The sequence below is a fragment of the Pyrgilauda ruficollis genome, unplaced genomic scaffold (assembly GCF_017590135.1).
Source record: "Pyrgilauda ruficollis isolate IOZ18807 unplaced genomic scaffold, ASM1759013v1 scaffold29, whole genome shotgun sequence".
NCBI classification, from domain to species: Eukaryota; Metazoa; Chordata; class Aves; order Passeriformes; family Passeridae; genus Pyrgilauda; species Pyrgilauda ruficollis.
In genome coordinates this window covers 192,073-206,925 of record NW_024524266.1, presented here as the reverse complement: position 1 = coordinate 206,925, position 14,853 = coordinate 192,073, and the positions used below count along the sequence as shown (strand labels likewise).

The 14,853-nt window shown below is 37.1% G+C and overlaps 1 protein-coding gene across 2 annotated transcripts in view; it reads left to right on the top strand.

Moving 5' to 3' along the window:
- Window positions 1-14,359, top strand: part of ATP11A (ATPase phospholipid transporting 11A) — a 119,941-nt gene extending 105,582 nt beyond the window's left edge. The window contains exons 26-30 of one of the 2 annotated variants that reach the window (XM_041472298.1): window positions 1,158-1,223; window positions 1,510-1,613; window positions 3,390-3,555; window positions 5,007-5,095; window positions 10,194-10,328. In XM_041472298.1, the coding sequence (XP_041328232.1) occupies window positions 1,158-1,223; window positions 1,510-1,613; window positions 3,390-3,555; window positions 5,007-5,084 (414 nt within the window). In that variant the 3' untranslated portion in view covers window positions 5,085-5,095; window positions 10,194-10,328. Of the gene's footprint in view, window positions 1-1,157; window positions 1,224-1,509; window positions 1,614-3,389; window positions 3,556-5,006; window positions 5,096-10,193 lie in introns of both variants that reach the window. The other variant, XM_041472296.1, reaches the window with a different exon arrangement.
- The last annotated feature ends 494 nt before the right edge of the window (window positions 14,360-14,853 follow it).

Below are 14,853 nucleotides of genomic sequence, written 5' to 3'. Positions count from 1 at the left end.
ACTATTATCCAGAGTGTATTGGGTAATTCAGCATTTTCTTTGAAACCTTCCACTATGTTGTCTTACCACTTCATCAGCAGACTTGTATTCTTCCTTTGAAGCAAGGATATCTGTAAATATCTTTTTTGTCCCCCTCAACACCGCTCAGTAATTCTTGTTAGAGCTGAGTTTTGTCTGTGATCTGCTCTTGCTTTTATGCTGTTTGTTGCCTGCCCATATTGTCACCTCTTGAATGCTCCCATTTCCATTTTTCCTTTTTGTCCATGCAGTAACATCCTACTTTGCCAACTGGATCTTCAGCTGAAATTCCATGCCTGCGTGGAAGTTGTCTCATTCCTGAAGTTGTAACTGCAGAAGCAGATAGCAAGAGTTATCTTTCAAAGTAATTTGGATCTCTTGGACACTTGTCTTTCATGGGTGCAATACCCTGAATCAAACACAGTCTCTTCTAAAATACAGCATCCTAACTGTTGCTTACTTTTCCAGTATTTCTCTGGATCCTGAACCTGGTCATCTGGTAGCTGCTGAAGTCCATGCAATCCTCTGTGACAATATTCACTACTAGTTCTTCCCTGTGCCAGCATTAATGGTCATTTCTGCCCACTTGAAAAGCAGAGGTGTTTTTATGTCCTTATGCAAGTGGGGAGAAAATCAAACACAAGTTAAAAGTGGTTTATCTTAAAACATATGTGGACGTTTTTGTACTTGTATGGTTCTAACGTTCTTATGCTTATCTGTATAACATGCTGTTGAATCTCCAAGAAATTGTTGGATGCCAAGAACATCCAACAGAGAAGGGAAATCAGGGAAAAGATGACATCCAAGAAGATTGATGAAATGACTGCTGTTTGTTTTTCAATCTTGGTGATTTGTAAATTGCTCTAGCTTTGATTTTTATTAGGAAATATAATATGTGTGAACTTCAAGTTCAGGGCAGAATGTTGGTTGTGGTCTTTGTCTGTCTGAAATCTGAGGTGTGTACACACAGAGCAAGAAACTAGAGCACTTTGCACTGGATAGATCATGTAGGAATTCAGTTTTTGCTTAAGTGTCAGGTCATGATACAAAGCAATACTAATCTTTAAGATGTTTACTCTGAACAATTCACAACATAGTGGACAATATTGCCTATAACTGCTTTGGAACATTTTTTATAGATGTTTGGAACTTGGACCTTTGGAACAGTGGTGTTTACTGTGCTTGTATTCACGGTTACATTTAAGGTAAGGTATGCTGTATTTTATCCACTGAAACTTTCTTAAAACTTGTTTTTTTAATTGTTGCTTATTTATATTTGTTTCTTTATATCACCATGCATTGTTTTATTACTTTAAATAGAGAGTTTGCTATCTGTGCCTTCTTAACTGTGCTAAAATTGAAAGATGTTTTTAACTACTTCTATGTAGAATTCTTCCCTATTTTCAAAGGGTATAATTCTGTTTTATCTCCTGCTGCAAATTCCTGTTGTATCTAGATAGTAATAACATCATATAATATCTTTTTTTCCAGCTTGCAATAGATACACACTATTGGACATGGATAAATCACTTCATGATTTGGGGATCACTGGTATTCTACATTGTCTTTTCTCTGCTCTGGGGAGGAATTATTTGGTATGAACCCTAATATTAATTGCATTGCAAAAGTTGTTTCAGAATCATAAAGTTGTTATATTTCACCTTTTTGTCACAGAATTAAATTTAGCCTTTACGTAATGCAGAACTCTTATTTTAAACACAACATAATTGCTAACAGAGTGCTCAGCTCTTCCATCAATGAATGTCTGCTAAAATCTTCTTAAAGAAGAATGCAAGGAGAATATCAGACCACAGACTACCACTGGGTTTTATCTCTGTAGTGTCAGTGGAAAGCAGCCCAAGGCTTGGTTCAAGGAGCTGACATTGCCTTTCTGAGCCAAAATGTCACAGAATAGATAAAGCCTGTGCAGTAGGTGACGACCCACCTACCTGCTGGGCTTGTCTTGGAAGCTAGCTGTAGCAGTCAAAACTAGACCCAGGGAGCAGAACTCAATATTGAAGTCATGTGGATGTCCAAGAGTCCTGTGTTAGAGCTCATTGTTTTGCCTCCTTACTTAGCAAAGTGGAGTTACTGTAGGTGTCTGATCACCTACTTATTCATGTTGGTAAGAAGCTTTGTAGGAATAACTCTTGTGCACAGCCAATTTAAAGTATTGGGGGGTTTTGCTATTAAAAGTTCTGTGTGCTTGAAACTGAAATTTTTGGAAAGGAAATCGAGTTGGAACAAGTTCAGTTCCTAACTGCGTGATTGCCATCAGGAGCTGGAAATTATGTTTCACACTTGTAGAGCTCTCAATTATGAGGCCATCTTCTTAACTGCTGCTAGTAGTTAACTACTATTCTAGTTTGCATTCATAATATTTTGATGGACTAGAGGAGGAGGGGGCTAACTATTGCTTGGTGATTAAGATGCCATTTAATTTAGAGAAAGGATTTTTATTTAGCGTGGCTTTTGCAACCTCTTAACTCCTTGGATATTTAGCTGCCTCTTCTTTTTTCTAGTAATATCAGATCTCAGTTTCTTCAGCATCAGTTTGCAGAAGTGACATTTTCCCAATAGTTTTCCAACCAGCCTTGCTGTGTGTTAAAGATGTGACTGTATGTATATAAAAATGTATTTCAGCTTAGTTACCTTTTTAGTATGCAAATACTACCAAATTTTGAAAACAGTCATGAAACTGCCATACTGGTTTTACACTGCAGTGTTGCTGCAAACTGTCCCTTGATCTTGGCTCTCAGTGATTATGGCCTCTGGTTCCCAGTACCACACAGTAGTGGCATTTTAATGATCATTCAACTGCATGGGATACAGGGAGGTTGGGAAGAGAAGGCATTAATAGTGTGGTTAGATAAGCATGTGGTGAATAGGATGGGGAGCATAACATGAAAGTATTAGACATACTTATGGGAGCCTGAGAGGTATGAAAATAAGCGTGGTTAACAAGCATTAGTCTGAGGATACACACAAAGGAGTGTGCCCTAGCGAAGACCAGGGGAATGGTGGGTGGGACACAAAGAAGAAAGATGGAAAATACCTGGGGCAAGATAAGGGTACATGGAAGTGCATAAACATGTTAAGAATGAACTTAATTTATCTTTGCAAGGGAGAGACACTGTGGCAGGGAGGGGACAGCATGATATTTCCTTCAGTCTGGGAGACAAAAGGAAGATAGTTATCTCCAGATGGTGCATGGTTAGCACCAGCACCCTGTGAGAAGACTGGGATGGATGAACTCCCACAAACTGGGAAACTGAACCTGAAGTATTTCACCACTGGCATAATTTTTGTATTTAATAGTCAGCCTTTTGTGTATTGAAGTATAATAATTATCTTATATTTTTTCCTCTCAGGCCTTTTCTCAATTATCAGAGGATGTATTACGTGTTCATGCAAATGCTGTCCAGTGGTCCTGCGTGGCTGGGTATAATTCTGCTCATAACTGTAAGCCTTCTTCCAGATGTTCTGAAGAAGGTCTTATGCAGGGAGTTGTGGCCTACAGCAACAGAAAGAATCCAGGTAGATAATCTTTTTCATTGTGAAGTTAGGTATTTTTTGTATTACAAGTGTCTAATCACCTAGACCAAGGTCAGAGATGAGATTAAAGCAGAGATTCCCCATCTGTGGTGTCTGAGCAATATGGTGAAAGATGCTGCCTGTTATTTGCATGGTGGAGTTAACCTGAATCCTGGGGCAGCACTTGTGCCTCCATACCAGCCACCACAGGGAAATCAGCTGATGAGAATGGTGGGAGACAGCTACATGGCTCAACATGATTTCTGATTTGAGGAGATAAGAAGGGCAATGGGGTTGGGATCTCCAAAAGGGTAGATAAGAGGCACTTACATCTGATAACATGCTGATGCCTGTTACAAAAACACATGTATTAAATCTTACTCATAGCCTATTAATAATTTTTTCCTCTTTTATATTTTGACTTACATTTTGCCTGTTCTGATCCATTATTTATATATAAATGTGCCTTGCTGTGCCCATGGGAAAAGGATTTTAAAATCCATTCTCTCCTTTCATCTGATCAGCCCAAAAGGAGAAATGACTGTGTAAATACAGTCCAGCTCTTCTAAGGCTGGAGAGGAAGCCAGGTTCTGTGGGAACCACGGTGCTATGCTGGGGATGTGAATAGAAAATGTTTCCTGTATTTTAACCCCAGTAAACTTTTATATATTGTATATGTTAGAATGTGAAGGACGGTAGCGGTGTGCTGAACTTTAAACTTAATGTTACTGCCCTTGCGCTTTTCAGCCCATGAGCTGCCACCAGTAGGTTAAAAGAATGAGTTACCAGCAACAAAAGGGATTAGGTAGCATTTTGATCTTTAATTGAGAAGGTTCTTTGCATTAAGAGAAAAGGAATAAAGGAACTTTGCTACCAAAGAAAATAAAATATCCCTGTGGCAAATGTAAAACCCTCTGCCACTGTTTTGTATTCCTAGAACGTACAGGTGTAATAATGCCTTACTTCAGGAAAGAATAAAGAATAGCAGGAAAGCATTCCCAGGCAGAACAGTATTTAATGTTTTTTTTCATTTTGAGATCTTAGATGTCTCTTTGCCTTATGTACCACTTGTGGAAGGAGTTGACCTCAGTATAGATTCTGAATAGTTAATTTGAAAGTCTAAAGAGAGAGAATGACCAAAATTTAAGGTAAAGAAACAAGCTAGTAAATAAAAACCCCTACCAAAGGTTTTGTAGCATTTCTTAGAGACATTGTATATTAGTACTGGAAAATGAATCAGTAGTAAAGCAGACTTGGGGCTCAACACTGACAATATTCATTTTTAATATTTAGTCAAAGATCTGTGACTTTTAACCAGTTATATCGCTTGTGTTTCTTCTTCTCTCTCTTCGTTTCTTCCTGTCTTCCAATCCACTTTGTCTAAATAACTGCTACCTTGCTTTAAACATAAATGATGTGCTCGGTTGCTTCCTACAATCTTCTGGGGAAATCAGACTAAACATCAGTGCCTTTCTGTTGAGCAGTCCACCATCTTTATGCTTTCTCAGACTTCAAGCAGTCTAAGTTTCTAATGGAACAAAAGGTGACTTTTTTCTGACTTTCTGCATGCTTGGCCATTTCATTCAAAGTACTTTACAAAGATTATCATCAGAAGTTATTTACTATACTCATTATCTCCATTTGTGATTCATGTCCACTATATTTTGAGGAATACCATTTAGTACAGTGTTTTCCTTCTGTGTATCTCAGAGATTGTATGAATTGTTGTCACAGTCCATCACTGTCACTATCAATTTTTGTCACTGTTCTTGCTGCATTTTACAGAATGTTTCTGCCTCAGGAATCTATGGTTCTTACATCCCATTTTGATCATTGGTCTGTCTGTAGATGAATGCATGTTGTGTTTCCATTGTACCTGAATGAGTAGGATAGTGGCCACACAAACAAGTGATAATTCTGATTAGGCTGATGTTGCTAGCATCATACCGAAAATGTGGTACTGGCAACCACTTAAGCAGTCTCTGGAATATATTAATGTATCTTCTCTGCACTTATGTATCTTCTCTGCTAGAAAATGCAGCTTTTTTCTTTTTCAAGCATGCATTTTGAAACTGAGCTTTCCTTATGTTCCTTTTATGAAATTCTGTGCTCTTTCTAGGAAGAAAACAATTCAAGGTCTGGGAGTTTATGACATTATTTACTATAAAAGTAGAAGAAATGCTAGTTAATCTTGTTTTCCCTACAGTCTGCAAGAAAATGGTTTTTTACTTAATGTTCAGAGACTGTTGGTTTCCATTGCAGATTTTATATCTTTCTTTCTTAAGTGGTTGAGATAAAAAATGTATTTCCTCCTTCGTTCTTCCTCAAAAATACATAGTCAATAAAATTTACTGTAATTATGTAAATCAGAGGGAAAATACAGTTTTTTTCACTATTGACAATTCTGACCAAAATTGTGTCTTAAGTGTTTTAGGATTGGTTTGAACTGAGCTTATTTATAAGTACTTTTAAATGTACTGCATTCCTAAAAGTGGTATTGCTTTCTTTATAACAAAAGGGCTTTGGGAACAATTGAAAAGATAAAGATAGGACTAGTGACCATGTCCCAGGTTACTAAATTAGTTCTACTCAGGCAATAAGAATGCATAAAGCCTTTGAAGCAGTTCTTATACTTCCAAATGTTTCAGTTATTTGAGAGTCACTCCAGTGTGTGGTGAGCGATTGTTTACCATCACTAACATTTGGATGTTTTAACATTCCACATATAGCTCTGGGTTTTTTTCAGAGAGCTTTTCTGTGATATATATATATATATATACATATATATATATATACATATATATATATATACATATATACACAGACATATATGTGTATACACATACATATATGTGCATACAAGTATATGTATATATATATATGTGCATGTATATTGGTATTGATAGAAATATATATACATAGGAACTGTTGTCTTTCTTGGGCTAAAACATTACTTCTGCAAAAGCTTTGGAGGAATCTGTTGCCTTTTGGTAATTTCGGTCAAAATCTGCTTATTTCTTATATATGTAGTCTCTGCAACTCTGGCTCAATGACACAAACTGAATTTTGTGCTTTAACTGGTGACTGTGCAGCTGCAAGGTTTCTTTCAGCTTTTACTTTTAAAAAGCAATAGGGTATTTTTTTTAATATAGCCAATCTACATTGATTATTTTTTTCTTTATTCTTCATTCTTTAATAGCAGAATTTTAGCCACTCTGTTAGGGAAAATATAAATTCAATTTAAATTATCCTATTTCCTTTTTTATAATTTTCACTTTGATTGATAGTGTTTCAGCAATTCCAAGTATTTGGTAGCTGAAATACCAGGTGTTTAGTTTCTGAGCTGTAAATGACTTCTGTACTTCCATCCCTTTTAAAGAAATATTTTTCTTTTTCTCTTTGTTTTTGACTGATGATTTTTTACTTTTCTTTCACTCAGTCACACACTTGGGCCATCAGCCATGTTATGAGATCTTTACCCTTTGCTGCACCTGGAGAAACCCAAAGTGGTCCTTTTGCCTGGGGAAGCTTCTCTGGGGATTCATCATTCCTGTCTTCCTCAATGGGCTTAGCTGCTGTTGAGCAACTCTCCTAGATGCTCAGACAAATGTTCACCAGCAAACTGCTGCCTTGTCACGTGTCAGGCTCCTCCTCTGAGGGGACAAGGCAATGGATCTTGCTGTTGCAATATTTCAATGCAGTGGAAGAAGTTTCCTTGGCAAGTCCCTGGCCTCCTCTGCCCATAGTGTAATGATGAAGCTGTAAGTCAGCCTTCATGAGCACCACCCCATCACCTCCGTGTGGGGCACTCCCTTCGGTGTGCCAGCTGTTCCGGGGAGTAGGGAAACGGGATGCCCACTCCTTAGTGTAGGATCAATTTGGCCTCCTCATACCACAGGCACCTCTCCCATTCAGTGCAGGTTATTGTTAGAGGGGCAGGACACAGAGTACTTAGTCAGTTTAGTGCTTTTGAGAGTAATTTTTTAACAGAGTTTGAAATGGAATTAAAAACACCCTCAAATGATTAATCTCAGGATCCAGAAATAGAAACCTTGTTTTACACTGGATAACTTTTCCTTTTTAAGTCTGTCAGAAAATCCATCACTTTTACAGGACTTTGCTATAACAGTTACCAAATGGTACAATTCATTCACATTTCTTGTATTCATCAAGAGTCTCACTGTTTTTCCTCATCCTTGCAGAAGAGTATGAGACATAAAACAGGCCAAAATGCACTGGCGAACTGCGATGGGCCACTTCTTGAAGGAAATCTTTCACCTTCCGAGCCATAATTAGATCAAAGCTAGGTAACAGTACTGTACGTGTTGCCAATTTGGATTAATTTCTATTGGTGCTATTTACAAATCAACTGTTTCCTCCAGAGTTTTTGATGTACTTTATCAGTATTGATACAAAATCATTATGTGTTACTTGGAGAGCCTAGTTTTTGCAAGAGATGTTCCATGCCACAGGTAAGATCTTTTTGTCTCAGACAGTTAATCATGTAAAGAAGACCAATAAATGGATACACCTGTATTCATGTCCTATAAGTACCTTGTATTATGTATAGGTGTTGTGTGACATTTCTTTTATAAGAGCTGCAGTCATTATTGCAGTGTGTACTCACATTACACCACAGTGTAGAATACTTAAAGTCAGAGGTAATTCTTACCCAGGAGCAGTTTCTCCATCATCTTGCATGTTCTTGAATACGTATATAGACCAAATGCAGATGGTAACATGTGGAGATAATCATAGTGAGTTACTTGTGAAGAGGACCTTGGGTCAGAAGACTGGGGCTGTACGTGTGACAGTGTCTGCCACAGTGCTGTGTTCTGTACAGACCAGGGCATTGCTGTGTTACTGCCTCAGATGAAGAGAGAAATGTGATAGTTCAGCTGAATATCTGAGACAGCAACATAATTGGTGAACTCAATTCCCAAAACAAAGGGCCAGCAGAATGAAGTTCTCTGCTTTATGTCATGTCCTTCCTATGCCACTGATGACACAAACAAGAAGGTACACCCTTTAATGATTCCCATCTGGATGCCATGGCTGTTCCAGTCCCTTCATGCTCTCCTGACCCCAAAAGCAGCACATGAGGAGCTAAGTGAAGGTGCAAAGTTAGCAGTGTTTGAAAAGGACAAATGTCATGTGCTCTGTGTGCTGTACTACTTTAAAGTAGCTGAAGGTAGCTAAAGTAGCTGATTTGCTTTTAATGACTGTTGCACAAGTAGCAGTAGAAAAAACCAACTTCCTTGACTAACTTCAGGCTTGGTAAAGGCTCTTGTCTTGGAGCCATGTGTAGAAAAAAGCATTTTATTTTTAGAACTATCTATGGTAACTAAAATGCTTCACTTTCTAGCTGAAAGAATAGGAAAATTAGTTACTAACTGTATGACTAATCCCTCTTACATTTCCAAAGCAAATCTGCTAATGTGTTACCTGATTTTTATGTAATAATGTTGCTATTTGGTCTATATGTGTTTAAAAGAACCCAGGCCTCACTGTGATGAGCAGTTTAGGATAGTTTTGTGACCTTTTCAAGACTGTCTTTTTAAGAGAGCTTTCAGATTACTCTAGGTTATGCAAGAGTAGTGTTTCAAGCTTGTGATTGGCAGTTCCATTGCAGCCAAAGTTCTATAAGATACATCATTAATATTTTGTGATTTTGTCCTTTTGATACTGTGTTCTGATTAACAGGGAAGAAGGGGATGATTAAGAATACAGGATTAACTGATCTATGTAGCATTCATGGAGAGATTGATGAATAACATTGCTTTGAACTATGTTTATAATGCGTTTATATGTTAGATACCATCACAAAACCTCCACACCTCTATACCTGGAAATTATATGTGCATTTAGTGAAAAGAATTTCATAAACTCATTGGGGAAAGGGCTGTGCTAGTTTTATTTCAGTTTGTGCACACGTCCAGGCTCTTGTCATGCAGCTGTGGTGTTCTGTAGTCCTGAGCATTTCCTGAGTGGAAGTGCCAATTCTGCCAGAGTGTGGAGTGATTATGTGAAAAAGAAAAATTTTAATAGGCAATTAGACCAAGATAATACTGAGATGTACAGTATAAATTGCCTGTATAGATGCTACACGTAACCTAAGCAAGTCTAAAATTCAGTACTGCTTAGAAGTACAGAGCAAGTGCATTAAACTCTGGAACTCTCTTCATTTGTTAGCACAAATAGACTGTAAAGAATTTCCTCTCTTTGGAACTACCGGGCAAAGTACTTGAATCTGTCCTGTCTTAAGATTCCACATAAGAAATTGTAGTGGGAAAAATTCCAAAATTAAACATAACCTTGATTTAAAACACTTTCATTTGAAGGCAGGCCTCTGTGTCTTCATCTCTCCTCTGAAGAGCCCATTATCAGGTTTAGAAGTTAAGTGTAAAACCATGCCTGGTTCTGTAAGTCTTAGTATAAAACTAATCGTGTTGAAACTGGTTGATTGCAAAGCAGCACAAGGGATTATACTTTCACATGAAACAAATATCTAGAGTTGTGGTCTAGGAAAAGGTATTATTATACCAAGGGGACAGTGGTCCTATGAAAGAAAACAATTATATACTTCTGGTTCCAAGATTGTATATTTACTGTATATTTGTTTCTTTTTTTCCCTTTAACAGAAGGCATCGAGGCACTGTCGGGAGCACATCTCAGAATTCACACCTCTTGCCTGTCTGAAAAGCCCAAGATACAGGAGCAGTGACTGCAGCAATTCCCCAGCAAGAAGGTCTAATTCTCATTCTAAAAAAGTGATGTTTACGCAGTGGAGAGGCATTGATTATTCAGTACTTCCATCTGTCTTTGGCTATTCAAATAAGCATTGGCGTTCCAGTGCAGGCTACCACTACAGTGGGTCAGGTTTGGAAACGTCCATATGACAGAACACCAAGTCAAGCCTTTAAAAACTGTGGTTTTTGTTTATTTATTTTTTCAGGAAACAGACATGTCACAGAGACATATTAAACTATATGTGGCTTTTGGTGTCTGAGGTAGTGTTGAGAAAACAGGATCAAGAGCTAGAAGTATGAACCCTTCCAGGCCAATAGGCCTCTTTTTATGTTTTGAACTACTGGAGCAATGAACAATCTGCACAGTCTGGTACTGTGAGACTGGTAGCACTAAAAAATCTCTTCATCCTGTGTCAAGACTTCTGTGTATTTACTACTTCTGCCATCTTTAGTGATTTTCTTTGTTACTTGAAGTGCAGTTTCAGTCAGTGACCTACATTTTGAGATCAACAGTTTTAATTTTCAGCCAGGAGCAATTGTCTCAGTTATCTCAAATGAAATTCTCCTAAAGCATATTTAACAAATGCTGTTTCTGATTTTCTCCTGTCCTTTTTTCTTTCTTTGCTCTTTCTGTAGAACAAACTGGTGTTTCCTCTGTGCAAATCTGCTTTCAAGAAACACTCTCTAATGTTCACTTCCTTGTAAGTGGCCAAATCAGGGCTGTGTATGGTTTCAGTTAGTTTTCCCCTGTAGAAAGATAGGTAAAACAATCCTTGTGTAGAGTATGCACACACAATATGAAGTCAAGTTGGCTGTTAAACAGGTAAATATCACCAGTGTTGGTATTTACTTATAAACTGAATGTAAGCATTTTGCCTAAAACATCTTTGGATTTGTCAAAGATGCACATTACCTGGTGTTCTCACTTCCTGTCCCTATGATTGTAAAATATATATAGCAGAAAGTATTAAGCTTTTTTTGACACAGTTTGCTGGGGTTTTTTCTTAAAACAAGAAAAGCTGTTTTTCTGGATGAGTATCTTTTGCTATCCTGATTCATACTCTTAATTTTGATTTTTTTTGTGTGCATGTATGGTTAGATACTGGCTAATGGGCTTGGTAGATGTATTGCAAAGCACACAACTGTTAGCTTTTGCAGGCAAACCACGAGGTGGCACACAACTGTTGACTAACAGTTGAACCACAGTTGGGATAGAGAAACTAGTTTGACTGCAAGGATTCTGTTTGAATTCCCTTAAGAATGACAGCCAACTTGCACTTCTGTTTTCTCTGCTACATTTATGTTACCTTGCAGTTAATTCAATTATTAGCTGCATCCTTGTGTTGTTTCTTTAGTCCAGTGTTTTATTTTGGGGTGCAAAAATATCTGAAGCAGTAACCTGATTTCAGTCAATTTCAGCTTGATGGTTACAGCTGGATAATGGCCATCCTCATTCAATACCTCTATGAGGACATTACCTAAAAATGTATTTCAGTGTGAAAACAAAATCACAGGAATCAGACCTGCAGCATTTATTGGAAGACCTGGCCAAGACATTGTTAGTTGTCTTCCATGTGGACAAGGGTGTCAGAGAAAAATTATTTCCCTTTTTGTGTTTTAACAAGAAAAAACAGAGGCAAAATAAGCTTTACTACTTTACTTTTTAATAAAAGAAAAACCAACTTACTAGGAAATGTCCCTCAATGCCCTGGGTCAAGCAGAGATTGTAAAATGAGTTATGAAATCTTCAGTATACCAAAGATAACAGAATTTTACAAAGTCTAACAGTGAGCACCACAGAAAAAGGTTTTTTATCATTTAACATATAGCACTTTTAAGTTTCAAAGAACATCCTTACAGCAGTAGCATTTTGAAATACATACACATGTGTGGGTGTGTGTACATATATTTGCCATTGCAGACTTGAATGTTGGTCAGTTAGAACCGTCCCCTACATAAAACACTGGTGTATATATTTTTAAGAAGTTAATATGGGTATACATTTTATACCAGTAGCAGTGACAAATTTCTTGTGTGTAGTTAACAAATTATTTGTAATGTATTTTTTAGAAATCTTAAAATTGCCTTTGCACTGAAATATTTTTCATACTGTAGCTATTTATAAATCTGTTTTACGCATACATTTGTTAACACACCATTTCTATTTTTTTTAAGTATATGTTTTGAAGGCTTTTTTTATAACTATAAGTTTTGGCCACTTAAATTTAGCTTAGAGTGGAGTTGTGGCTGAATGTTGAAATTCTAATGAATGTCAAATTAGAATACAGGTCTGTTGCTCTATGAGTCTCACCCGAGTTATTGATGTTTTGTTGGGATTTGTGGTAGCAGCGATTAGAGCACTGTACTTGCAGTGCTGTATTGTAACTGCTAGCTTTTTTACTCTATAAAGCCTCCTGCTTTTTTACTTTGTGAGTTCTATCTTTTAGCCTTAAATAAGGAAATTTTTGCTTGATATTTTTGAAAATGCTGCATTCCTGTTCTGCCTACTAACAAAGCAGTTCATTGCAAACTTCATGTAGCCCTGTACTTAGATATTGTTGACAACATTTTTCAGGCTGAAACATCTGTATATGTTTGAGAAATTTTAGTTAAACGTGTCATTTTTGGAGGAGAAAGAATGCTTGAATTTAAGTGGAAGTTTCTGCTTTGATTTAGCAATACTTTTACCTTTAAAAGTTGGTGCTGTTGGTTTGTTAAAAGAGACTGTTTAATGAAATGAACATAAAACATCAACTTGGCTTCACTTGATGTGTTTTTGCTTCAGTCCCTGTTACTATTGCCATGTAAACCTAGTCCACTGCAGCAGGTGTTAGCTTGGGAGTTTTACTGCAAAAGATAAAAAAGATGAAAAAGTAGAAATTAGATCAAAATGCACTAGAGAGTTTTATTATGGGTGGTACACTGAAAGGAGACTGATTTTTATGTATGAAGAAAAAAAAAGAAAGGAAAATTCTAAAAATCTATGTAATCTTCTAACTTGCCTCATTCAAATTGTTGCAGCTTTAACAGCATAATGTCTCCATAACTGCTTCTATAAATGTCTTGAAACTGGTAAGCGCTAACCAAATGTATGTGAAGACTTAGAAAGTATTTCAAGCTTTCTGGCCACAGAAGCTCATATATTCCTGCAGTGGCTTGTGGCAAAAGATCTTTTTTGTTTTACCATGTACAATAATTGTTTGTTCAGCCACTTAATGTAAAAGCTTACAGTTTACTTTCTTGCTTGCATTAGCTTGTGTGTCTTGAACCAACTGGCTTGCAAAAATAAGAGGGAAAAAAATAGCGTAATTGAGGAACTGCACTGCTTTTCTTTTGGAAGCCAGTGGGATCCTTGTGCTCATGCTACTGTCTCTGTTAAAAAAGCTTTAATGGAAATTTGTGAAAGTATTACAAAAGTGAAAATGTACATGATTCTACTTTGCAGAATAATCAAAAAATCACTTTATATAGCTTTAATTTTTTACCTAATGAAAATTCAGAGGATTTCAATCTGCATTGTCTTGGACATAAATTCTGTGCTATGTACACTTTGCATTTTAGAGGTTCTTTCATGATCCAGTGTAAAGTAGAATCTGCGAAAGTTGCTGTATGGGGCTGGGGGTAGTTATCTGTGCTTTAAACATTAAAGATGTCTGTAGTCATCAGCACCAAATACTGACACTTCTTTTTAATTGAACAATTTTAGGTGCATTTATTTGACAATAAATCAGCCTTCAAATCTAATGTTCAGATTATCCTGTACTAAATTTATTTGATTTGAAGAGTCAGTGTGTGAATACATTACTGTAAAGTTTCTTTTCAGTACTATTTTTAACTTTTATTTCTGTAGACAACCAAATATAACTTGTTTATATTCAGCCACATTTTGGATCCTTATGTAGAATACATAAGCAGGAGATACAAATCTGCTTGCAATAAATATAAACATTCAAGACTGGTTTAAGTTTGCTCACAAGTAATTACAGTAATTCTAGTATGAATATGAGATGGTTTCATATTAGTCTGTAATAAAATGTAAGTATATAAAGAAAACAGAATGAGTGTTTGATTGGGTTATTGAATATGTTTGTAGTCACACTCATTTCTCATACTGGAGCGAGTCCAGTGGAGCACCACAAAAATGACTAAGGGGACTTGGAGCATCTCTCTTACGAGAGACTGCAGGAGCTGGGCCTGTTAGTCTAGAGAAGAGAAGACTGAGAGGGGATCTCATCAATACATATAAATATATCGAAGATGGGTGTCAAGAGGATGATGCCAGGCTCTTTTCAGCAGTGCCTAGCGACAGGATGAGGAGCAGTGGCCTTAAACTAAAATACAAGAAGCTTCACCTCAACATGAGGAAGAACTTCTTTATGTTGAGGGTGGCAGAGCACTAAACAGGCTGCCCAGGGGGCTTGTGGAGTTTCCCTCTCTGGAGACATTGAAAACCCACCTGGACACATTCCTGTGTCACCTGCTGTAGGTGACACTGCCTTGGTAGAAGGGTTGGACTGGGTGATCCCTTCCAACCCTACCAGTTCTGTAATTC